The 20,570-nt window shown below is 39.4% G+C and overlaps 1 protein-coding gene across 1 annotated transcript; it reads left to right on the top strand.

Moving 5' to 3' along the window:
* The first annotated feature begins 1,213 nt into the window (after positions 1-1,213).
* Positions 1,214-17,859, top strand: hhipl1 (HHIP-like 1). Its single transcript, XM_029461329.1, has 10 exons — positions 1,214-1,248; positions 1,709-2,157; positions 9,126-9,772; positions 9,842-9,985; positions 10,196-10,524; positions 12,828-12,954; positions 15,143-15,282; positions 15,395-15,476; positions 16,381-16,463; positions 16,540-17,859. Exons 2-10 carry the CDS (start codon positions 1,864-1,866, stop codon positions 17,097-17,099), a joined length of 2,406 nt encoding a protein of 801 aa, XP_029317189.1. The 5' UTR covers positions 1,214-1,248; positions 1,709-1,863; the 3' UTR covers positions 17,100-17,859.
* The last annotated feature ends 2,711 nt before the right edge of the window (positions 17,860-20,570 follow it).

Below are 20,570 nucleotides of genomic sequence, written 5' to 3'. Positions count from 1 at the left end.
GACATTCATCTCCTCAATCCATGACATGGGTCTGAACAATACCTGCAGTGTGCAAGACCGAAGAGGAAATCAACCTTTTGCAGCCTTTAAGTAAGTATTTTACTCATTATTCTCATAAGTAAGTTAAGTAAATTCGCCATCTACTTGAGTATACATGCGTGATTATTCAAAAACAAAATGTTGCAAGAGATAAGACAATAAACTTCAACCTCTTAGAAGGTGGGTGAATTTTTCCGAAAATACCTACAAACGACATACCCAAAGTAAATTGAAAGCTGCTCTTCAACCATTTGCACCAGCTGCATGATTTTGGTCTCATTCAAAAGATAACTCTCTTATTGTTCTTGCAAAATGTAAAGAATCACTCCAAGTGCTCCTGGCACTGAGTAATAGTGGTCTGAATATACTGAATTTGAAGAAAATACACTTCGCCTGAAATTTGTTGTTGAAAAAGATGTCTGAAAATGGGTATAGCTGGTAGTCTAGAGCTGAAATACACAATAGAAACATAGAACCAAGTGTTATCAAGTTCACCACCCAATTTCAGATAAAAAGGGATAAAAACTTAATTTATTAGACAGGTTTGTCCAAGAGTAACACCAGGCGTACACCAACTGTGCAATATGTACATGTACATATTATAATATATGTATTTTTTTTTTTTTTATAAATAACTATTATATACCCATATTACCTGTTAGTAGTAATCACACAGAGTAAGTGAAGTATAAAGACATTTTTTTTCTAATATTTGTATGTTTTTTTGTATTTTGTACAATAAATAATAAATATTATTTTGGAAATACATTTTATTTTGAAAAAGCAAACCATGGGAAGTGACGTATCTAACGAAAGAGGCGCTGAGCTGTTCCAGGGTCAGTTTGTAACAAAAGAAGTGGGTGGGCACTTTCTTATCAAGTTGACACTCATTGGCTCATGAAGGTTGTAAAAGACCCGTCGAAGCTCCGATTGGCTCAAATGAAGTGTCAATCTAATGCTGAGAGCCCGCGCTAAAACCAGGACGTGTCTGTACCGTGATGAGAGCACGAGATATTAAGTTATTTCAATGTAAAAATCGACCAGCTGATTTCACAGATTGCAACACCTGTTCATGGACTTTTATCGATGTGACGATGTTCACAGTGGATATCTTTTTTCCCGGAAACGAACGTGTGGACCTCTGGAAATGCCTTAGGAGCGTCTTTTTCCACATATTTCTGAAAAGAGGATATTTATGAGGCTTTATAGGTAAGTTGGCTCAAATTTATGATTTTGATTTTGAGTGTACTTGCTTGTTTGAGGAGCTGATTGTACCGCTGTTGTGATTTTCATCTCCATATTAAAATAGACGAGATTCTAAGCTTTCCAAAGTGCACACAGGAAGTCGCTTCATTTTTTCAGAATTCAAAAATGTCCATGTACAGGCGCAATAAAACACCTGCTGGGCCCGCCGGCGGCCCGCAAACTCTCTAAGCGGTTTTAAGAACCCACAGTCTCATAATGCACTGCGTGCTTTGATTGAAATTCAGAAGACTGGACTCTCAATGAAAACATAGCATAAATAAATGCATGATACTGGAATGGATTATAAGAGTAGTTGTTGGTCATATTTTTGCATTGTGACGTTACTATTACTCTAACTTTGACTGTTATTAGTTTTAGTTGATTAGACTCTCCCTGCTCTCTATTCCTCCTATTTTGTGTGCAGAAGTCCCGGGACAGCGTGGCTCGGGCTCTGCAGTCTGACGACAGACAGCCCAAGTTGACACAGCGGGTCACATTGCCCTCGACAGAGGGCCACACAACGAGCAAAGTGCACACAGGAAGTCGCTTCATTTTTCAGAATCTATAACGCAAGCCATAATGCAGCGGTGTGATGGCAGAGTCCCGGATCGGCTGTGGTTCTCGCCGCTTGTTGTCGTGTATGTTGTAGCATTATGTGTCGCACCTGTAGTGTTACACCCGCAGTGTTTGGACTTTAAGCCGCCCTTCCGACCGCTGAGGGAGCTCCAGTTTTGCGTAATGTACAAAGAGTTTGGCTGCTGTGATTATCAGAAAGACCAGGAGTTGATTACAAAGTACTACCGGATTATGGATAATTTTGATCATCATGGATATACCAACTGTGCTGGGTTCGTCTTGGAGCTGCTCTGCCAGGTAGGCACACATGGACAAAGGTCGCTTTGCTTTGTCCTAAACGTCTTCATCATGCGCCAGTAGTCTGAGCAAACAGCACCGACACTGACTCTTAAAGCAGAAGGGCAGCTGTCATGTGAAAAACACTAGGCTTTATGAAACACAGCCTTATTTTATCGTACAGTATATTTACTAAATATTAAGGCTTCCTCTGTCCATGAAGTTCACTGATGTCAAGACAGCTGTTGATAGAGCAACTTGTTAGCAGGCAGGTGGACCAACTATTATATAATGCTGTGTATATGGGTGATTCTTCAACTACGGACCATTTTGGTCTGGAACTTTTTCGAAAAAATGAAATATATTTAGAGAAATGTTTCAATATGTTTATATTTCTACATCTTGTGTATTCAAACTTCCTCATAGTGAATATGCTGAATTTCTTTAAATAATATACCATTTTTGTGATTTTATTAAAACGGTCAGAGGAAATCATAATTTCCATCACACCACAAAAAATTGTTTTAAAAGAAAAAATATTTAATATACCTTGTGTTTTCAAATTGTTCAATGAAATATCACACACAGAGATGGCCTAAAGTATACATTTTTTTAAATAACCTATTTTTCCATTCTTTATATGAAAAACATCTTCGAACTGCTTTGCTTAAGTCTTCAATCAATTTCTTACATGGCACAATCATGAGTTTTCGAAAAATATTAATTAATAGTACTTATAACTGCACAATTTTCCAAACTACAAAACTATTTTTATGTGATTATGTCAATTTGTATGCATTTTTGGTTAAAATATGTGTTGTGATGGGGACGGAAAAGACTGAATGTGTTGGCAATGACAGGTCATAAAAACATTTTTAAACAATGTTCAGTTTTATTGTCCCTTACACAAAAAACCCCACAATTTCACAACTTCATCATCTAAACTTTAACCTTTTAAGCACATAAAATCATTTGGCAGAAAATTGCTGAAAAGTGCTGAAACCTACAAGCATGTTGCAAATGTTGCCCTTACTATTTAGCGCAAAACAAAAGCTGTTTAAGTACAAGTCCCTGTTTCATTCTCTTTGGTGGTTCCTTGTCAGTGAATAGTAACTGCAGATATATTTTTGGAACTCACTCGAACACTGACAGTTTTGACTTGTGGTCTCCATCTGAACGTTAAATTTGTTTCTTTTTCTTTGGATTTGCGCTTGTTTTTTAATTAACAAAAACATCTTTGAGATTCTAGCTTTAGGACTAATAATGAAACCATAGATTTATACAGCTTGAAATTTCATCCGTTTCAAAGCTAATAAATTGAAACATTTATGAAGGTTTAACTAAATGAGTTGAACTTCAAAACAAAATCAAATTTAAACTCCTTTTTTTTTTTTTTTTAAACTAAGTTTCAAATGTTTATGTTCAAAATAAAACATTACTGTCCTCTAAGGCTGGTTTTAATTCGATTTGAGCTAAAATGAATTCTCACAGTATTTATCTGTGAAACTTGCATGCAGTATATACCAAGTCTTCCTCTATTCATCATGGTCAAGAACAGAGCACATTTCTGCCCAAACTGCAGGATCCAACATCACATGCCGCTTTGTAACTGGCTGAAGCTCTGGGACCAGTCTGAGAACATCTTCTGTCCGATACTAGAGCACATCATCTCTCATTGGCCAGAAAAATCTGTTTTTGCCAACACGACTCATTGTTTTTACCAAAGCACAGTTGTCAGAGCCAACATCCTGTATAATGCCTGGGTAAGGCTCCCCATCATATCTGACCACACACCACTTTCCAATTAGTCCCTCATGAAGGTCTGCAACGGACTGAACTTTGGTGGTAGGTGTGCTTGTGGATGTGGTTTTTGAAGGAGTTTCAGTTTCACCTGTTTCCTCCATGTATACCGTTTGGAGACCAAAACATCTGCAAACATGGGACTCTGAACAAAAGCAGCTCAGAATTCGCCAAGAGATCTCTCCTGGTCTTGTAGAGACACTCTAGGAGCATAATGCAGTGAAATTACACATGGTACAGATGAAAACAAAATGAAAGTGTTTTGCACTCATATAAACATGTTTGCATAACAAAGCCTGTGGGTGTGGTGAAAAACATTTACCTGATGTATCTGCATTGTTCCTCGGATAGTCTGCAGGCCATCAGGAAGAAAACTGTCCATTTCCTCAATCTCCTTGCATCAGCTTCACAGTAGATGGCTGTTTTGAAAGCTGTTCATACAGCACTTTTCCATTTGGAAGATCAGTGCCGTTTACTACTAGTGAGTCAGCCTTCCGTTTAACTGCTGCACCAATTCCATCAGCCGGGCCTTTTCCATGTCCTGCCTCCAGAAAGTTCCATGTGATCCTCTGAAATCTCATTTGAAAGGGGATTTTGCTCAAGAAGTTTTTCTTGGATCTGTATTGTGTGGTAGGCCCATCACTGATTACTTGCAGCATTGTGGCTGTTGGGTTCAGCTCTTTGAGGTAAGGGAGCACTGTGTTGAGATGAGCCCAGATAGCTGATGGGTCATGGCGCATTGAGGAGCTAATGGAACAGACCGACACCACCCCATTTTTGGTGTTAGCCACACCTGTATGGAGAGTGGCTTGTTGGTGGGAATCACCAAAATGGACTGCTTGGATCTCATTCCCATATTTACACATATAATTCTCCTCAAAATCAATTTGAAAGATAAGCATCCTCTCCTAAATTCTGCTTCAGGGTTCTGAGAGCTGAATACTGATGTCTGATGTTGTAGATGTGTTTTCCCATCTTTTTCTTAAGTAGGTTTAAAGTGAACTTTAAACTTTTCTTTTTCTTCTTCTCCCTCTCTTCAACCTTGCTTCTCCATTCAAACCACCAGGTTTGCGCTCCTATATCAAAAGCAGAAGTTTTCAGTTCATTATCATAAGTCAGGGCATTCCCTGTACATGCACTCTTTTTTTTTTTTGCATTTGTGCATGCCAAAGACTCAGTAAGGTCATTGAGTTTGGCACATTTAATCACTTTGTGATAAAACAGCCTGTGCCATAAACTGGAGATTTGCATGTATTTTACAGAGGCATGCGTCTCTGTCCCTGATTGTTGGTTTTACAATCCAGAATGGTCGCTTTTTGCAAAACACGCTGTACGAGACTGTTACTTCAGGATTCTCCATCAGAAACTTCTTGTGCAGCTCTCCCATTGTTTCAACCAGAAAGTGCTTTTGCATTGTTTTCTTCTTTGTAATTGTCTCCTTCTTTCCTGTTGTTATCCTACTGTTGTTATCCTACTGTTGTCATCACGCTCAATAAATGTTATTTTTTCTTCCACTTCTTTGCTGATTTTGTTGGATTGCATCTTACGGATGTATTGAAGTTTGGTGGCCCTCATCATGTTTTCCCTCCACAGTTCAGAACCCAAACTCCTTTTTAGCGAAGCTGACCATGCGGTATTTTTTCAAAAGCCTACCAGCCACAACTTTGGCAATCAATTGCCGATCTTTAGCAGCATGCATATTTTGATATTTATTTTTTTATTTGGGAAATAATTGTGTTGTGAAACTGTTGGCTGTTTAAAAACTTTATAAAAAAACTCACCAAATTCACATTTTGCATGGCGTGATGGAAATGACGGGGACCCCAAGGGACAGCTGTTCTTTTTATTAAAAAAAGACATGAAATACTAATATATCTTACAACACATGATACATTTAATTTAAATGGCCATTTATGTATCATTTGCACATACAATTAATATTAGCAGGTTTGAATATCCAACATCAGGCCCAGGGACAAGAGATATACAGCAAGAACAACACATAAAAGGCCACTTTTTATGTAATAAAAATAATGACTGGTCTGATTTAATTTTTGAATGTCCCTTTTGGTGTTAAGTGAGTAACCTTTGTCACAAAAAATAGGAAATGTGTTTTTAGTTTTTCTTATTTCTGCCAGGGACACACAAATGACGATAGTTGAAGAATCACCTATATACTGTGTATTTCAGGCATCATCTAAACTGGATCACCACTATGGGCTTCACCCTCTGTACATTAGGGCAGGGGTCTTCAATGTTTTTCAGGTCAAGGACCCCTAAACTGGGGGGGCGCCTCTCCTTTCCTCCACTCGGTCTCTGACTGTAGGTGTGTGTTGCCGCACTTCGCGAAGTACAGCGGAGAAGGGAATGTGAATGTGCAAGGCACATTTATTTTGTGTAAAAAACAAACAAACTTAATATTAATTCTTTTTTTAATTGCGACCCCCTGTTGAAGACTCCTGTATTAGGGTTTGGATTTCAATTTACTTTTTTTAGACTGAGGACGATTAAGGACTATTTATGGACGTTTCTTCATCAAAATCAAATCAAATGTATTTGTATAGCCCAATATCACAAATTATACATTTGTCTCAGTGTGCTTTACAGACTGTACAGGTTACGACACCCTCTGTCCTTAGTCACTCGCATCGCACAAGGAAAAAATTCCTAAAAGAAACCCCATAATTAAAGGGGGGGGAAAAAATGGAAGAAACCTCAGGGAGAGCAACTGAGGAGGGATCCCTCTCCAGGATATGTACAGGATAAACAACATAGTACAAATACAACATTTGACAGAAAATGATGTGTTGAAAAAGAGAAAGTTTGGATGAATCCAGGAAAATGTCAAAAAGGCTTCCCGGTGTCCAGCAGCCACGATTCCTGATCCTGACGTAAACTTTATTAGTGGCAACCTGCCACATGAGAGACACAGAAACTCCGGGGATGATACTCCGGATGATGAGTTAGTAACATACATTTACATAAATGCATACAGATAGAGAGGGAGAAGAAGAGAGAGGGAGGGGAGGAGAGAGAAGGAGAAGAGCAGAGAGGTGTCCCCCGGCAGTCTAAGCCTATAGCAGCATAACTAGGGGCTGATCCAGGGCAAACCTGAGCCAGCCCTAACTATAAGCTTTATCAAAAAGGAAAGTCTTTAGCCTACTCTTAAATGTGGAGCGTGTGTCTTCCTCCCGAACACAAACTGGAAGCTGGTTCCACTGGAGAGGAGCTTGATAGCTGAAGGCTCTGGCTCCCATTGTACTCTTAGAGACTCTAGGAACTACAAGTAACCCTGCAGTCTGGGAGCGCAATGCTCTAGTTGGTTTATAAGGTACTATGAGATCTTTAAGATATGCTGGAGCCTGCCCATTAATTGCTTTGTAAGTCAGGAGAAGGATTTTGAATTCTATTCTGTATTTTACCGGGAGCCAGTGCAGAGCAGCTAATACAGGAGTAATATGATCCCGTTTCCTTGTTCTTGTCAATACACGTGCCGCTGCATTTTGAATCGACTGAAGAGTCTTAAGCGACTTTTTGGGACAACCTGATAACAATGAGTTGCAGTAATCCAGCCTTGAAGTAACAAATGCATGGACTAGTTTTTCTGCATCATTTTGAGACAGGATGTGTCTTATTTTTGCAATGTTACGTAGATGAAAGAAGGCAGTCCTTGAGATTTGTTTTATGTGGGAGTTAAACGACAGATCCTGATCAAAGATGACGCCAAGATTCCTTACAGTGGTGCTGGAGGCCAAATTAATGCCATCTAGAGCTTCTATGTCATTAGAAAATGCGTTTCGGAGGCGTTTAGGGCCAAGTATAATAACTTCAGTTTTGTCTGTGTTTAACATCAAGAAGTTGCTAGACATCCAAGTTTTTATGTCCTAAAGGCATGCTTGAAGTTTAGCCAATTGATTGGTTTCATCTGGTTTAATTGATAGATATAATTGGGTATCTCAAAAAAAAAACCTCAAATAAACTTATGTAAAAAATCACATGACTGTTTTGCAACTGCTTTCTCAAGGATCTTAGCGAGAAAAGGTAGGTTAGATATCGGCCTATAGACCTAAAACCTCTGGATCAAGACTAGGCTTTTTGAGAAGTGGTTTTATTACAGCTACTTTAAAGGATTGTGGTATGTAGCCAGATAATAGAGACAGGTTGATCATATCATGTGGGGAAAGAGCAATTAGTTGTGACTGGAAATTGCTTGTCACGTTTCTAATGTTATTGTTTAGTTGATTATGCTTTTTGTATGCACTTAGTACACGTGCGTGGCGCAGATTCTATTTAGTTCTCTCCTCTCCTTTTCTCTGCTCTGACTGTAGGTGTGTGCTCACGTGCGTCAGGTGCGAAGCCCCGCCCTTCACAAAACAGCGAAGAAGAGAATGTGAATGCGCAAAGTAGACTACACACTGAAACGTGCACATAAATTAGATCTGATATTGGGCTAAATAATTGAATTAGATTTGATTTGCTTTTACACTACATGGTACATTTACACACACATGGCAGGACTGCTATACAAGGTAACACACTGCTCATCATCTAATCTATTGTTCATTCACACACACACTCACACACTGGTGGCTGTTCTTTCTGGAGCAATTTGGGGTTCAGTATCTTGCCTAACCACACTTCTACATGCGGAGGAGCCGGTTGGATGACCCGCTTCACCTCTTGAGCCACAGCCAAATGATTATTGGCCCATCAATTATATATTAACACTAGAGAATCAATTTGACAGCTACTCAAATAGCTAAAAAAAATATGTTTATATTTTTGTCTACTGAGACTTGATCAGATTTGATCAAATTACTTTTTGTGAAAGGTGTTGTCGTGGTACTCACTAATGTAATGCCAGGTGATGCCTGACACTGTCTTTCAGCTTGTTGTTTTGTTTTATGGCCCATGACTTTAATGTATTAGTTCAGTCTCACTACTATCATCAAACCTGTTTCAGCAGCAGCAGGCAGCTGTTTTCAGAAGAAGGCTCTGACTGTGTAATCTACCTGTCAACTTAAACGGTTTTACATATTGTGTCAATTGTGTTAATTTTGCATCCCTAAAGTGACCCAAAAACCCAGTTAATGCAGGTTTAAGTAAATCTCTCCACACGGCATATCATACTGAGTCTTCCTTTTTACTGTCTGTTCGCTTCTTCTCACCTCATTTCCTTATCTGTGCAGGAATGCTCTCCATATGCAGCTCACCTTTTTGATGCTGAGGTCCCGACCACCCCAGTCAGGACCATCCCTGGCCTCTGTCCTGACTACTGCTCCCAGTTTTGGAAAAAGTGCAGCTCCACCATCCCTTTCCTGTCTGATGACCCGCACATAGCCAAAGTCAAAGAAGACCAGACACATCTCTGCCAGTACCTGGAGCTAGACGATGTGGACTACTGTTACCCACACCTCCTCAGCAACCAAAAGCTCACCCAGAATTTGGGGCGGGTTAAGTCAGACTTAGACGGCTGTCTACAGCTTTGCCTGGAGGAAGTTGCGAACGGCCTGCGGAACCCACTAGCTATGGTGCACGCCAATGATGGCACACATCGGTTCTTTGTGGCAGAACAGGTGGGCTTGGTGTGGACGTACCTTTCTGACCGGTCCAAACTGGAGAGACCATTTTTGAACATTTCTAAGGCGGTGTTAACATCAGCATGGGAAGGGGATGAGAGAGGCTTTCTGGGACTTACCTTTCACCCTAAGTACAAGTACAATGGGAAGCTGTATGTGTATTACTCAGTGGAGGTGGGTTTTGATGAGAGGATCAGGATCAGTGAGTTTCATGTGTCAGCCAATGACATGAATGTGGTGGATCATGCCTCTGAGCGGTAGGTATTGACTGACAAATATCCTATACCTGGTCTTTTTCTTGTCTCACATATCCACTTTCCTTCCAGGGTGATTCTAGAGATCGATGAACCAGCATCCAACCACAATGGAGGGCAACTTCTATTTGCAGACGATGGCTACTTGTACGTTTTCACAGGGGATGGTGGAATGGCAGGAGACCCATTCGGGAAATATGGCAACGCCCAGAACAAGTAAGACATCCACAAAGGTTTCTGAAACTAGACGCCCTCAAATGATGAAATAACAAAGGAAGTACCCAATTTTAGAACATTTAGCAAATAATCTTATTTAGGGCTACTGTTACATCCATTTTTATTCATAATATATACAGTTAAGTCTGGACTAATGAAGAGTAATTGCATTTGAGATAAAATATAACTTTTTTTCCATATCTATTTTAGGTCAGCTCTGTTGGGTAAAGTTCTCCGCATTGATGTGGATGACAATGAGAGAGGCCCTTTGTACAGAATTCCTCCAGATAACCCATTCATACAGGAGCGAGGGGCACGACCTGAGATTTATGCTTACGGTGTACGCAATATGTGGCGGTGTTCTGTGGACAGAGGTGACCCTCGGACCAAAGAGGGCAAAGGACGTGTCTTCTGCGGGGATGTGGGCCAAAACAAGTTTGAAGAGATCGACATCATTGAGAAAGGTCGAAACTACGGCTGGAGAGCCAAAGAGGGCTTCTCCTGCTACGATAAGAAGCTGTGTGCAAACAGCTCGCTAGGTAGGCACACTCTGGTCAGAGGTTCGACAACATCCATGATTACCTTCCTTCAACTGCAGATAACAGCGGTATCCAATTGTGTTGTAATGAAGGGCCAAGAATGTGGAGTTCTTCATCACTAACAAACACCATGGCAGCGCTCTGCACAAGTTACTGTAATGTTTCTTGTCTGGATGAAATTAGCTTCTGCTGTGTTTTGTTTGAAAGAAAAGAAGCAGGCTCTTGGCCCTTGATAGAAATGGTGGTAAATGTACCTGAATTTATACAGCGCCTTTCTATTCTTCAGACCACTAAAAGTGCTTCACTACATGTCAACACTTATCTTTTCACAAACACACATTCATACACTGAAGGTAGAGACTACCATACAAGGTGTCAAATCTAAATGCTCATTCTCACACAGGACATGAACTCATCATTAAAACTCCTCCAACTCTCAGGGGGGTTTAGAGTGAATATTGAAAGCAACATTTGACCGGCGTCTATCCCAAGGAACTTTCATCTTTTTGTGAGCAGAATGAGGATCATCATTTATCAATCACTATAACTTACGACATGATTTACTTGCCTAATTGTAGATTTCATGCACCACTAGTCACTTCAAATGCCCCTTTTAGTTACAACTGCATTGCTCTCTTTACTGTATATTACTGTCGTCATGGCAAATATGTGTGATTGCTATGCTCGTTTCCAATAATACTTTCAATCGGGCAGCTCCTTGCCCTAAGGCCATGGGAAGGAAGCAAAACTCCAGAGATCATATCCCACTGACAATTCACCCCCCACGAACAGCTCCCAGACCCAATGGGAAAGAGCCTGCCAATGTGGAGAGATATTATTAAAATCTTTTTTAAATTAATTGTATGATACAAACATACACATATTCTACAGTACATAAATAATTAAAATAAGTATATATAATAGCTATAATAATAAAAACATTTTTTTTAAAAAGGAGAGAAAAGTGGGAGGCTATATATATTTGGGTATTACTGTAAAGATAACAAATAACAGTGAGAGCAGCAGAAATAGTTGTAAAAAAAAAAAAGCTTTAAAAAATATATTTTTTTCTAATATAGTTTCAAATGGAACTAGATGGGGGGGAAAATAGATAATAATAATAATAATAATAATAATAATAATAATAATAATAATAATAATAATAATAATAATAATAGGGAAGGCAAAAAATCACTGGATCGGTTCGCAGCCGAGTGTGCAGCGGTTGGGATGAGGATCGGCACCTCTAAATCTGAGGCCATGGCTCTCAGCAGGAAACCGGTGGATTGCCTGGTAGCCATTACCCCAAGTGAAGGAGTTCAAGTACCTCGGGGTCTTGTTCGCGAGTGAGGGGACGATGGAGCGAGAGATTGGCCGGAGAATCGGAGCAGCGGGGGCGGTATTACAGTCACTTTACCGCACCGTTGTGACGAAAAGAGAGCTGAGCCAGAAGGCAAAGCTCTCAATATACCGGTCGATCTTCGTTCCTACCCTCACCTATGGTCATGAAGGCTGGGTCATGACCGAAAGAACGAGATCACGGGTACAAGCGGCCGAAATGGGTTTTCTCAGACGGGTGGCTGGCGTCTCCCTTAGAGATAGGGTGAGAAGCTCAGCCATCCGTGAGAGACTTGGAGTAGAGCCGCTGCTCCTTTACGTTGAAAGGAGCCAGTTGAGGTGGTTCGGGCATCTAGTAAGGATGCCACCTGGGTGCCCTCCCTAGGGAGGTGTTCCAGGCACGTCCAGCTGGGAGGAGACCCCGGGGAAGACCCAGGACTCGGTGGAGAGATTATATCTCCTCTCTGGCCTGGGAACGCCTCAGGATCCCCCAGTCGGAGCTGGAGGATGTGGCCCGGAGAAGGGAAGATTGGGGTTCCTTACTGGAGCTGCTGCCCCCGCGACCCGATCCCGGATAAGCAGTAAACGATGGATGGATGGATGGATGGATGGATGGAAGGCAAAACGTATATTTAATTAATTAACTATTTTATGGATTAGAAATTGGGGCTTATGATTTACTGACCAGAAAACGGTCAATATCAGCAAGTCCATAATCATTCATGTATTGTTGATTGTTTTAGTCGAGTGCCAGTTTTTTGATTTACCAAGCAGCCAATTGTGGAGTTCTAAAACAGTATTAAAGTCTGTCAACAAATTTCTTGATTCATTGCGGTGAAAAGAAGCCATGGAGAAAATTGGTATTATCATTATAGATATTAGCAAATGTGAACAAGTGGCTTCATTTGAAAGAAATTACGAACACAGATGAAGGAGATAATAATGACTTTTGGGTTATTTCACAGATGATGTCCTCCCTATTTATGCGTACTCTCACAAGATGGGCAAGTCAGTGACTGGTGGCTATGTGTACCGAGGCTGCGACTACCCCAACATGAATGGCATGTACATATTTGGAGACTTTATGAGCGGGTAAGGTTTAATCTGGTAAAAAGCATTTTCTTCATGAAATGACACCAACCTCTGAAGATAACTTGAGTAGGTGTTTGTTAGATGCCTGCAATACCTGCATTTAAGGATTTCAGAAAAGGCCTGAAGTCTGTGAAGTACCTTGAAGACACAATGTCAGTACAAATAGAAAACTCTTTTAAGATTGCCTTTTTTTTGCAGCATAAAACACAATATGAAAACTATATAATGTGGCTAAATTCCACTCCACCTTGATCTGCTACCATAATGCTGCTTACATGTCAATGCATAGGTGAAAATGTTATATATCGGGGGTATTCAACTAAAATTCTAAGTAGTCCAGTTAGAGAAAATTTCCGCGAGCAAAGGTCCGGAGCATCATAATGTCTAACTTCCGTTATGAATTAGTAGCTCTATCAACGTCTGCATGTAATCAACAGCTGACTGTCAAATCTAATAAAGAAAGTACAATTTTAAAACATTTCGACAATATTTATTGTCACTTAACATTGAACTATACAGATATATAATACTGTAGATATGTATAATGTTCTTCTCGGGCTGCATTTAAAAATAAAATTGAGAAAATAAAGAAAATAGCTTTTGAAAAATTGTGCATAAAGTGCTTAATCTTAGAAAAATAAAATAAAGTGTTGCAACAGCTTGAGTTTCCCTTTTTCTTTAACTGTTTCACATCTTGATTTAACAGTTTCAACCAATGTTAGAATAAATCAGTCTCAATTGAACACAATTGAACAGTTTAACTCATGCTAGCATATCCTGGGTTAAACTTTTCTATTTGCTTTATTTTGTCACAAAACAAAATCATATTGGGCTCTGAGACTGCTTTATTTTCTGTGCCCTCAGTTCAGACTTGAGTGGGTATGTTTGGTCAAAAACGTTATGCTTTGTCTCATAGTGGCGTTTCACATCACCACTTTTAATGAGCACCACGGCCTCTGAGCATATGAGACACTGGTTTTGTGCTCCCAGTGGGAAGGATGAATGAGTCTGTCCATTTTGGGTTGAAAGCTCTGTTGACTTTTCTCTTGGAGAGCGCAATGAGTAGTTATTTTTTCTCTCCCTGTCTGCCGCTCACTCGTGTCTTCATCTGTGTTTCTCTCCCTTTCTCCGTCTTCTCTCCCTGTATCGCTAACTTGTCTTTCCGTCTGTCACTCGCCTCTCGCCTGTCTGTATTGTTCAGAGTCCCAATGTTTGCCGGTTGGAATGCACAGATTTGATTGGCTGCGTAGCATCACGTGGGATGGCTTAACTCATGTAATTGGTCTGTGAGTTTCTTGAACCGCTAAACCAGTGCCGTAAAAACGAGTGCGGTGATTCTCTAGTTCACTCCTCTCCTTTTCTCCCCTCTGTTTGTGTGTGTGTAGGTTTGTGCGAAGCGCAGCCATTCGTGATACAGAGCGGAGCTAATGTGAATGGGCAAAGCTAAAAAAAATTAAATAAAGTCCGTATAGGTCTGGGTCCGGACTCGGACCGCGGTCCGCCTGTTAGTGACCCCTGTTGTATATGGAAACCCTGAAAGGGGCCATTCTATATAATGAATACTTTTATTTTGATACTTAAGTGCATTTTGCTCTTGTACTTTTATTTAAGTAAAGTTTGAATGAAGGACTTTTTTTATGGAATATTTTTACACTGGTATTGATACTTTTGCTTACTGTTAAATTTCAGATCTGAATACTTCTTCCTCCACTGGTCGGGGTGGAAAGGACTCAGGTTTTGTTTAGCGACACCTGGAAGCTGTTTTTGTTTTTGACATCTTCCCGGGTCCATTTTCTTCATCGAGTATATGTTTACGGATAATTTTGATTGTCTATGTTTTTTTTCTTCTGTACACACAACATCTATATCCTGTCTGGATATATTTATCTTATCTTATCTATCCTGGGAGAAGGATCAATGTTGCTCTTCCTGAGCTGTCTTCCAGGTTTTCCCTGTTAAAGGGTTTGCTTGGGGAGTTTTTCCTGATCTGAAGCGAAGGTCAGAGGGTGTTGTATGCTGTACATATTGACACTGCTATATAACACGTTCATTCTTGTTCTCTAAGGCTGTTTAAAAATACTTTGGTTAATGTTTTTCTACATTTCCTAAAGTAGAAGTACACAATACTTGTTGGTACATCATAAAGTAAAGTGCACATTACAGATTGTACATTGTGTTCCTTTCCCAGGCGTTTGATGAGTTTGCGGGAGGACACAGGGGAATGGAAGTACAATGAGATCTGTATGGGGATGGGCCTGACCTGTGCCTTCCCTGGACTCGTCAACAACTACCACCAGTACATCATCTCCTTTGCAGAGGATGAAGCTGGTAATGCATGCACATGCACACCTTTTCACTCACAATCTATCTTGAGTTTGCACTAGCTGTAATTTGGAAATGTGTTTTCCTGTGTAATGTCCTGTGTTTTTCTTTCCATCAGGTGAGCTGTACTTCATGTCGACTGGAATACCAAGTGCTACATCACCTTCAGGAGTCATTTATAAAGTGGTGGACCCCTCAAGGCGAGTACTAGAGACACTGTGTATACTGTACTATTGGCATACTATCACTGGTGTGCTGCAGCAAGATATTCCTGTTCTCTGTTAGACCACTATGAAGGTATTTTCCAACAACACTGTGCAGGACTTTATTCCCATTTCAGCAGAACATGTGTAATGAACATGTGTAACAAACATGGAAACATTTGTAATGGTATAGTTTCATGAAGAATGGCCACCCTGTCAGTGGATCTGACAGACCAGGGACAAGATGGTTCATTCCATTACTACCACTGCTAGGGGTGATACGGAATAGGCCACGTTGTGGCCGAAACAGGGTTTAATACAGTGAGTAACATAATCATTACTTTGCTTCTTTCTCACTTCACCATCATTACACAAAGAAAACGTGTCATTTGCTATGTACAGTAACTGCTCACTGTGTAGAGTATGGACAGTGCTATTGCTGTTTCTTGTAAATGGATATATCAGACACGCATCTGTTCATAATTACAAACACAGGCATGTCATTTTTCTCTGTGTGCCCGAGGGATGCGCAGTATCATGATCATACTTGGCCTGGATGTAAGCTTCAATTTGTGTTTTCTCAGTGCTGGTGTGATGACTTGCTGAATGAGGAGGATTTACTGCCTGTCTTTTTTGTTGGCAAACAAGGGAAATTAAGCAGTGTTGGCAGTAATGTGAAAGGCTTGGCATTCTGAATGTCCCTCCTCTGACTATACCACGGACAGCTATTATCCCTCTCTGCATTTCTGAGCAGAAGATGGCTATTTCACAGAAATTATGTCCCAGCCTTTAAGCTCATATAACTGTTAAATACATATTTAAAGACAGGAAGTTTGAGAGCTTTTTTGTTTTTCTTATGTGCAAAAATATATTGTTCTGTTTTGTCACTGGTTGTTTTCAGACGTGCTCCACCGAGACAATGTCACTATGACCCTCTTCCTGTCAGAGTGAAAAGTAACCTCATCAAGTTTGTTCCTCTGGAAAGTGAGTAATTTTACTGACTAATTCAAAACTAATTCAATCTGTGACATTAATTTGTCTATATTCATTTCTCCATTAGCATTAATCAGTGTTGAGCCACCAAACAAAATGAAGCCTGAGCCAAAACCCACAGAGTCCTCTGACTGGCTCCAAGAGCTCATTGACAGTCTAGGAGGGCTAGTCCCGACCCCCCCTTTGCCTACCACAACCACCAAATCCCCCAGACATTCAAGGCAGAACGGCAGACATAGGAAGGGCAAATCCAGAACGGAGAGTGTGCCCGAGCTCCAGAATGGAGTAGTGAGGCTGGTTGGGGATGAACAAGGCCGGAGAGACCGTGGACGTGTGGAGATCTACCTTAATGGGGAGTGGGGCACTGTGTGTGACGACCTATGGACCATCAAGAATGCTGCAGTGGTTTGCCGGCAACTGGGCTTCAGATACGCTCTGAAGGCAGCCAAGAACTCAGAGTTTGGGGAAGGGAAGGATCTGCAGATTCTTCTGGACGATGTTCAGTGTGAAGGGACAGAGTCCGGCCTGCTGGACTGCAAACATGTCGGCGTGGGGACACATAACTGTGCCCACTATGAAGACGCCGGGGTGATCTGTGGCAACTCAGACTATGTTATACAAGTCTAAATGTTTGACAACTATGAAATCAGAGCTAATTAACATTAAACATGTTGTCTTAAAAATCCACCCTAATTTTAACAGTAAGACACTGGTATTTTAAATAGCCTGTTGGTGGAGAATGTTCTCGTTCCAATGAAAGAGCACACCAAACATACCACTTATCTCTCTGCCATGATATTTTCAGCAGCTACAATGGAGTTCATTAGCATACATTTGCAATGTTTGCTGTAGTCGATCTCAATAAAAAGGGCAAATCTTGTAATCTTGCAAATTTAATACAATAAGCTTTGAATAAGGGGCATGGCGCTTATTTTTCTCACAGAACAGGTGAATGCAAAAAGTTTAGGAAATCACAATCTAAGGCAGGAAGTGATGAAGATTTATTAACACCAGCAAAGGCAATCCTTTCATCAAAGCATGCCAGAGCTTAACAGCTAACCTAATAGCTGAAATGAATTGGGGATATCTAATACTGTAACTGTATCCAATGGTGGGTTTTTCCTCCAGTAATGTTTTACTTTTTTTTTAGTAGTGGCACATCGATTCTCATCAAGTTAATTTTTAATTTTCCATCACAGACTTGAACGTTTCATTTGAATGTGTGTTTGGCACTATTGCATCTCAGTGATTTTGTTACAGTAACACATTTGACATTTACTGCCTGAATGTCATATTTCCTGGTAAATGTTCAATCCCCTCTGAATGAATGTATGGTGTAATATGATATAATTTTAGTAAATCATTTTAATAAAAGCTTTCTAATCTGTACTGGCTTCCACCCACATTATAGGAAGAGTGTATCCCAGGTACTGAAAACAAGACAAGGCAACCGTTTCTAAACACTTATATTTTCACAAATGCGTCTAGTTTTGGTCGTGCAAAATAACAAGAGTAATAATACCATGTTGCTGAAATTTGGCGAAGCTGCTTTCTTGTGTTTTTAATGTTAGCTAATATGGCATCTTTGGTATCAGTGGGGGAAAGTCAGTCTGAAAAGTTTGTTTTTTTGGCAAATCTTTCATTTTTGAAGTGATTAGTGTCACAACTAATTTAAATTAGCTGAATAAGTCATTTAGTGTGACACCCTGTTTGGTACCCATGGTGATCTACCAGTCAGACTGTGGGAGGAAACCTGAAACGGCCACAAACCACAATGGCACCAATACAGAAGAAAAAACAAACGTATATAAAATGATATCTTGAGTAGATTCACGTTTACACAGGCAACACAAACACCGCATGTTGCTGTTACAGCCACGATCCACATCGGACTCAGAATGACCATATTTTAAGATTTATTTCTGTAATAATACATAAAACAAAAGATGAGCTGGCTGGTCTTCAGTGGTTTTTACCACAGATGTCAATGGCCAACTCATTAATTGGAACAATTTGACAATATAAGCTAATTTAAAAATAACACCTTTATACACAGTATCTAAAATTAGCAGTACAAACTACTATTTACACTACTAATAACAGATAAAAGTGCTTATGACATTTACCAACATGTAATAATAAATAAAACAAAAGATGAGCTGGCTGGTCTTCAGTGGTCAACGGCCCCAACTGAAGAACACAGCAAGCCCACAGTTTATATTCTGAGATGAGCTTGTGACTTTCTAACTAAAAACACTATATATATATATATATATATATATATATATATATATATATATATGTATATATGTATATGTATATGTATATATATATATATATACATATATATATATATATGTATATATATATATGTATATATATGTATATATATATATGTATATATATGTATATATATATATGTATATATATGTATATATATATATGTATATATATGTATATATGTATATATATGTATATATATATATGTATATATATGTATATATATGTATATATATGTATATATGTATATATATATATGTATATATATGTATATATATATATATATGTATATATATATATATATATATATATGTATATATATATATGTGTATATGCCACACATACTGCATATGTTTTACTGTAAATAAAACTGTGTGTAGTGATTAAATCTGGTCCTCAAGAACAGTGTTTCCAAACCTGGGGGTCGGGACCCCCAGTGGAGGTTGCAAAGGGTTGCGAGGCCATCTTGATTTTAAGGGGTGTAAGACAATATCCAGTTGGCCTATATCTCCGGATTTCATTTATTCATGTGAAGAAAACTAAATGATATTATTTTTTTATTTTTAAAGTTTGGATTATTATTTAAGATATCAGCTTTTTAATCTCATATGATAAGGGCAAAGTGAAGATTCACAACAATCAAATCAAATCAAAATCAAATCAAATCAAATGTATTTGTATAGCCCAATATCACAAATTATACATTTTGTCTCAGTGTGCTTTACAGACTGTACAGGTTATGACACCCTCTGTCCTTAGTCCCTCGCATCGCACAAGGAAAAACTTCCTAAAAGAAACCCCATAATTAAAGGGGGAAAAATGGAAGAAACCTCAGGGAGAGCAACTGAGGAGCGATCCCTCTCCCATGACGGACAGACGTGCAATAGATGTCGTATGTACAGGATAAACAACATAGTACAAATACAACATTTGACAGAAAATGATGTTGTGTTGAATGAGAGAAAGTTTGGATGAATCCAGGAAAATGTCAAAAAGGTTCCCGGTGTCCAGCAGGACCAGGGCAGCAGGCGCAGCCACGATTCCTGATCCTGACATAAACTTTATCAGTGGCAACCTGCCACATGAGACACAGAAACTCCGGGGATGATACCCCGGATGATGAGTTAGTAACATACATTTACATAAATGCATACAGATAGAGAGGGAGAAAAAGAGTGGGAGGGATCTTAGCGAGAAAAGGTAGGTTAGATATCGGCCTATAGTTGGCTAAAACCTCTGGATCAAGACTAGGCTTTTTAAGAAGTGGTTTTATTACAGCTACTTTAAAGGATTGTTGTATGTAGCCAGATAATAGAGACAGGTTGATCATATTTAATAACGAGGTGTTAATTAAGGGTAAAACTTCTTTAAACAGTTTAGTTGGAATCGGGTCTAAAAGACAGGTTGATGGCTTAGACGATGAGATTGTTGAAGTTAGTTGGTTAAGGTTGATTGGAGTAAAACAGTCTAGATATATTTCAGGAGTTACAGATGTTTTTAAAATTGGTTGAAGTTAAGTCATTACCAATTGAGGTCAGGAGGAGATTAATTTTGTATCTAATAATTATAATTTTATCGTTAAAGAAGCTCATGAAGTCGTCACTACTTAGAGATATAGGAATAGAAGGCTCTGTAGAGCTGTGGCTCTCTGTCAGCCTGGCTACAGTGCTGAAAAGAAACCTGGGGTTGTTCTTATTTTCTTCTATTAAGGAAGAGTAATAAGCTGCTCTGGCATTACGGAGAGCCTTCTTATACGTTTTAAGATGATCTAACCAGACTAAATGAGATTCTTCCAATTTAGTGGAATGCCATTTACTT

This window comes from Cottoperca gobio, chromosome 22 (genome assembly GCF_900634415.1).
Source record: "Cottoperca gobio chromosome 22, fCotGob3.1, whole genome shotgun sequence".
Classification (NCBI taxonomy): Eukaryota; Metazoa; Chordata; class Actinopteri; order Perciformes; family Bovichtidae; genus Cottoperca; species Cottoperca gobio.
This window is presented reverse-complemented; position numbering and strand designations above follow the sequence as displayed.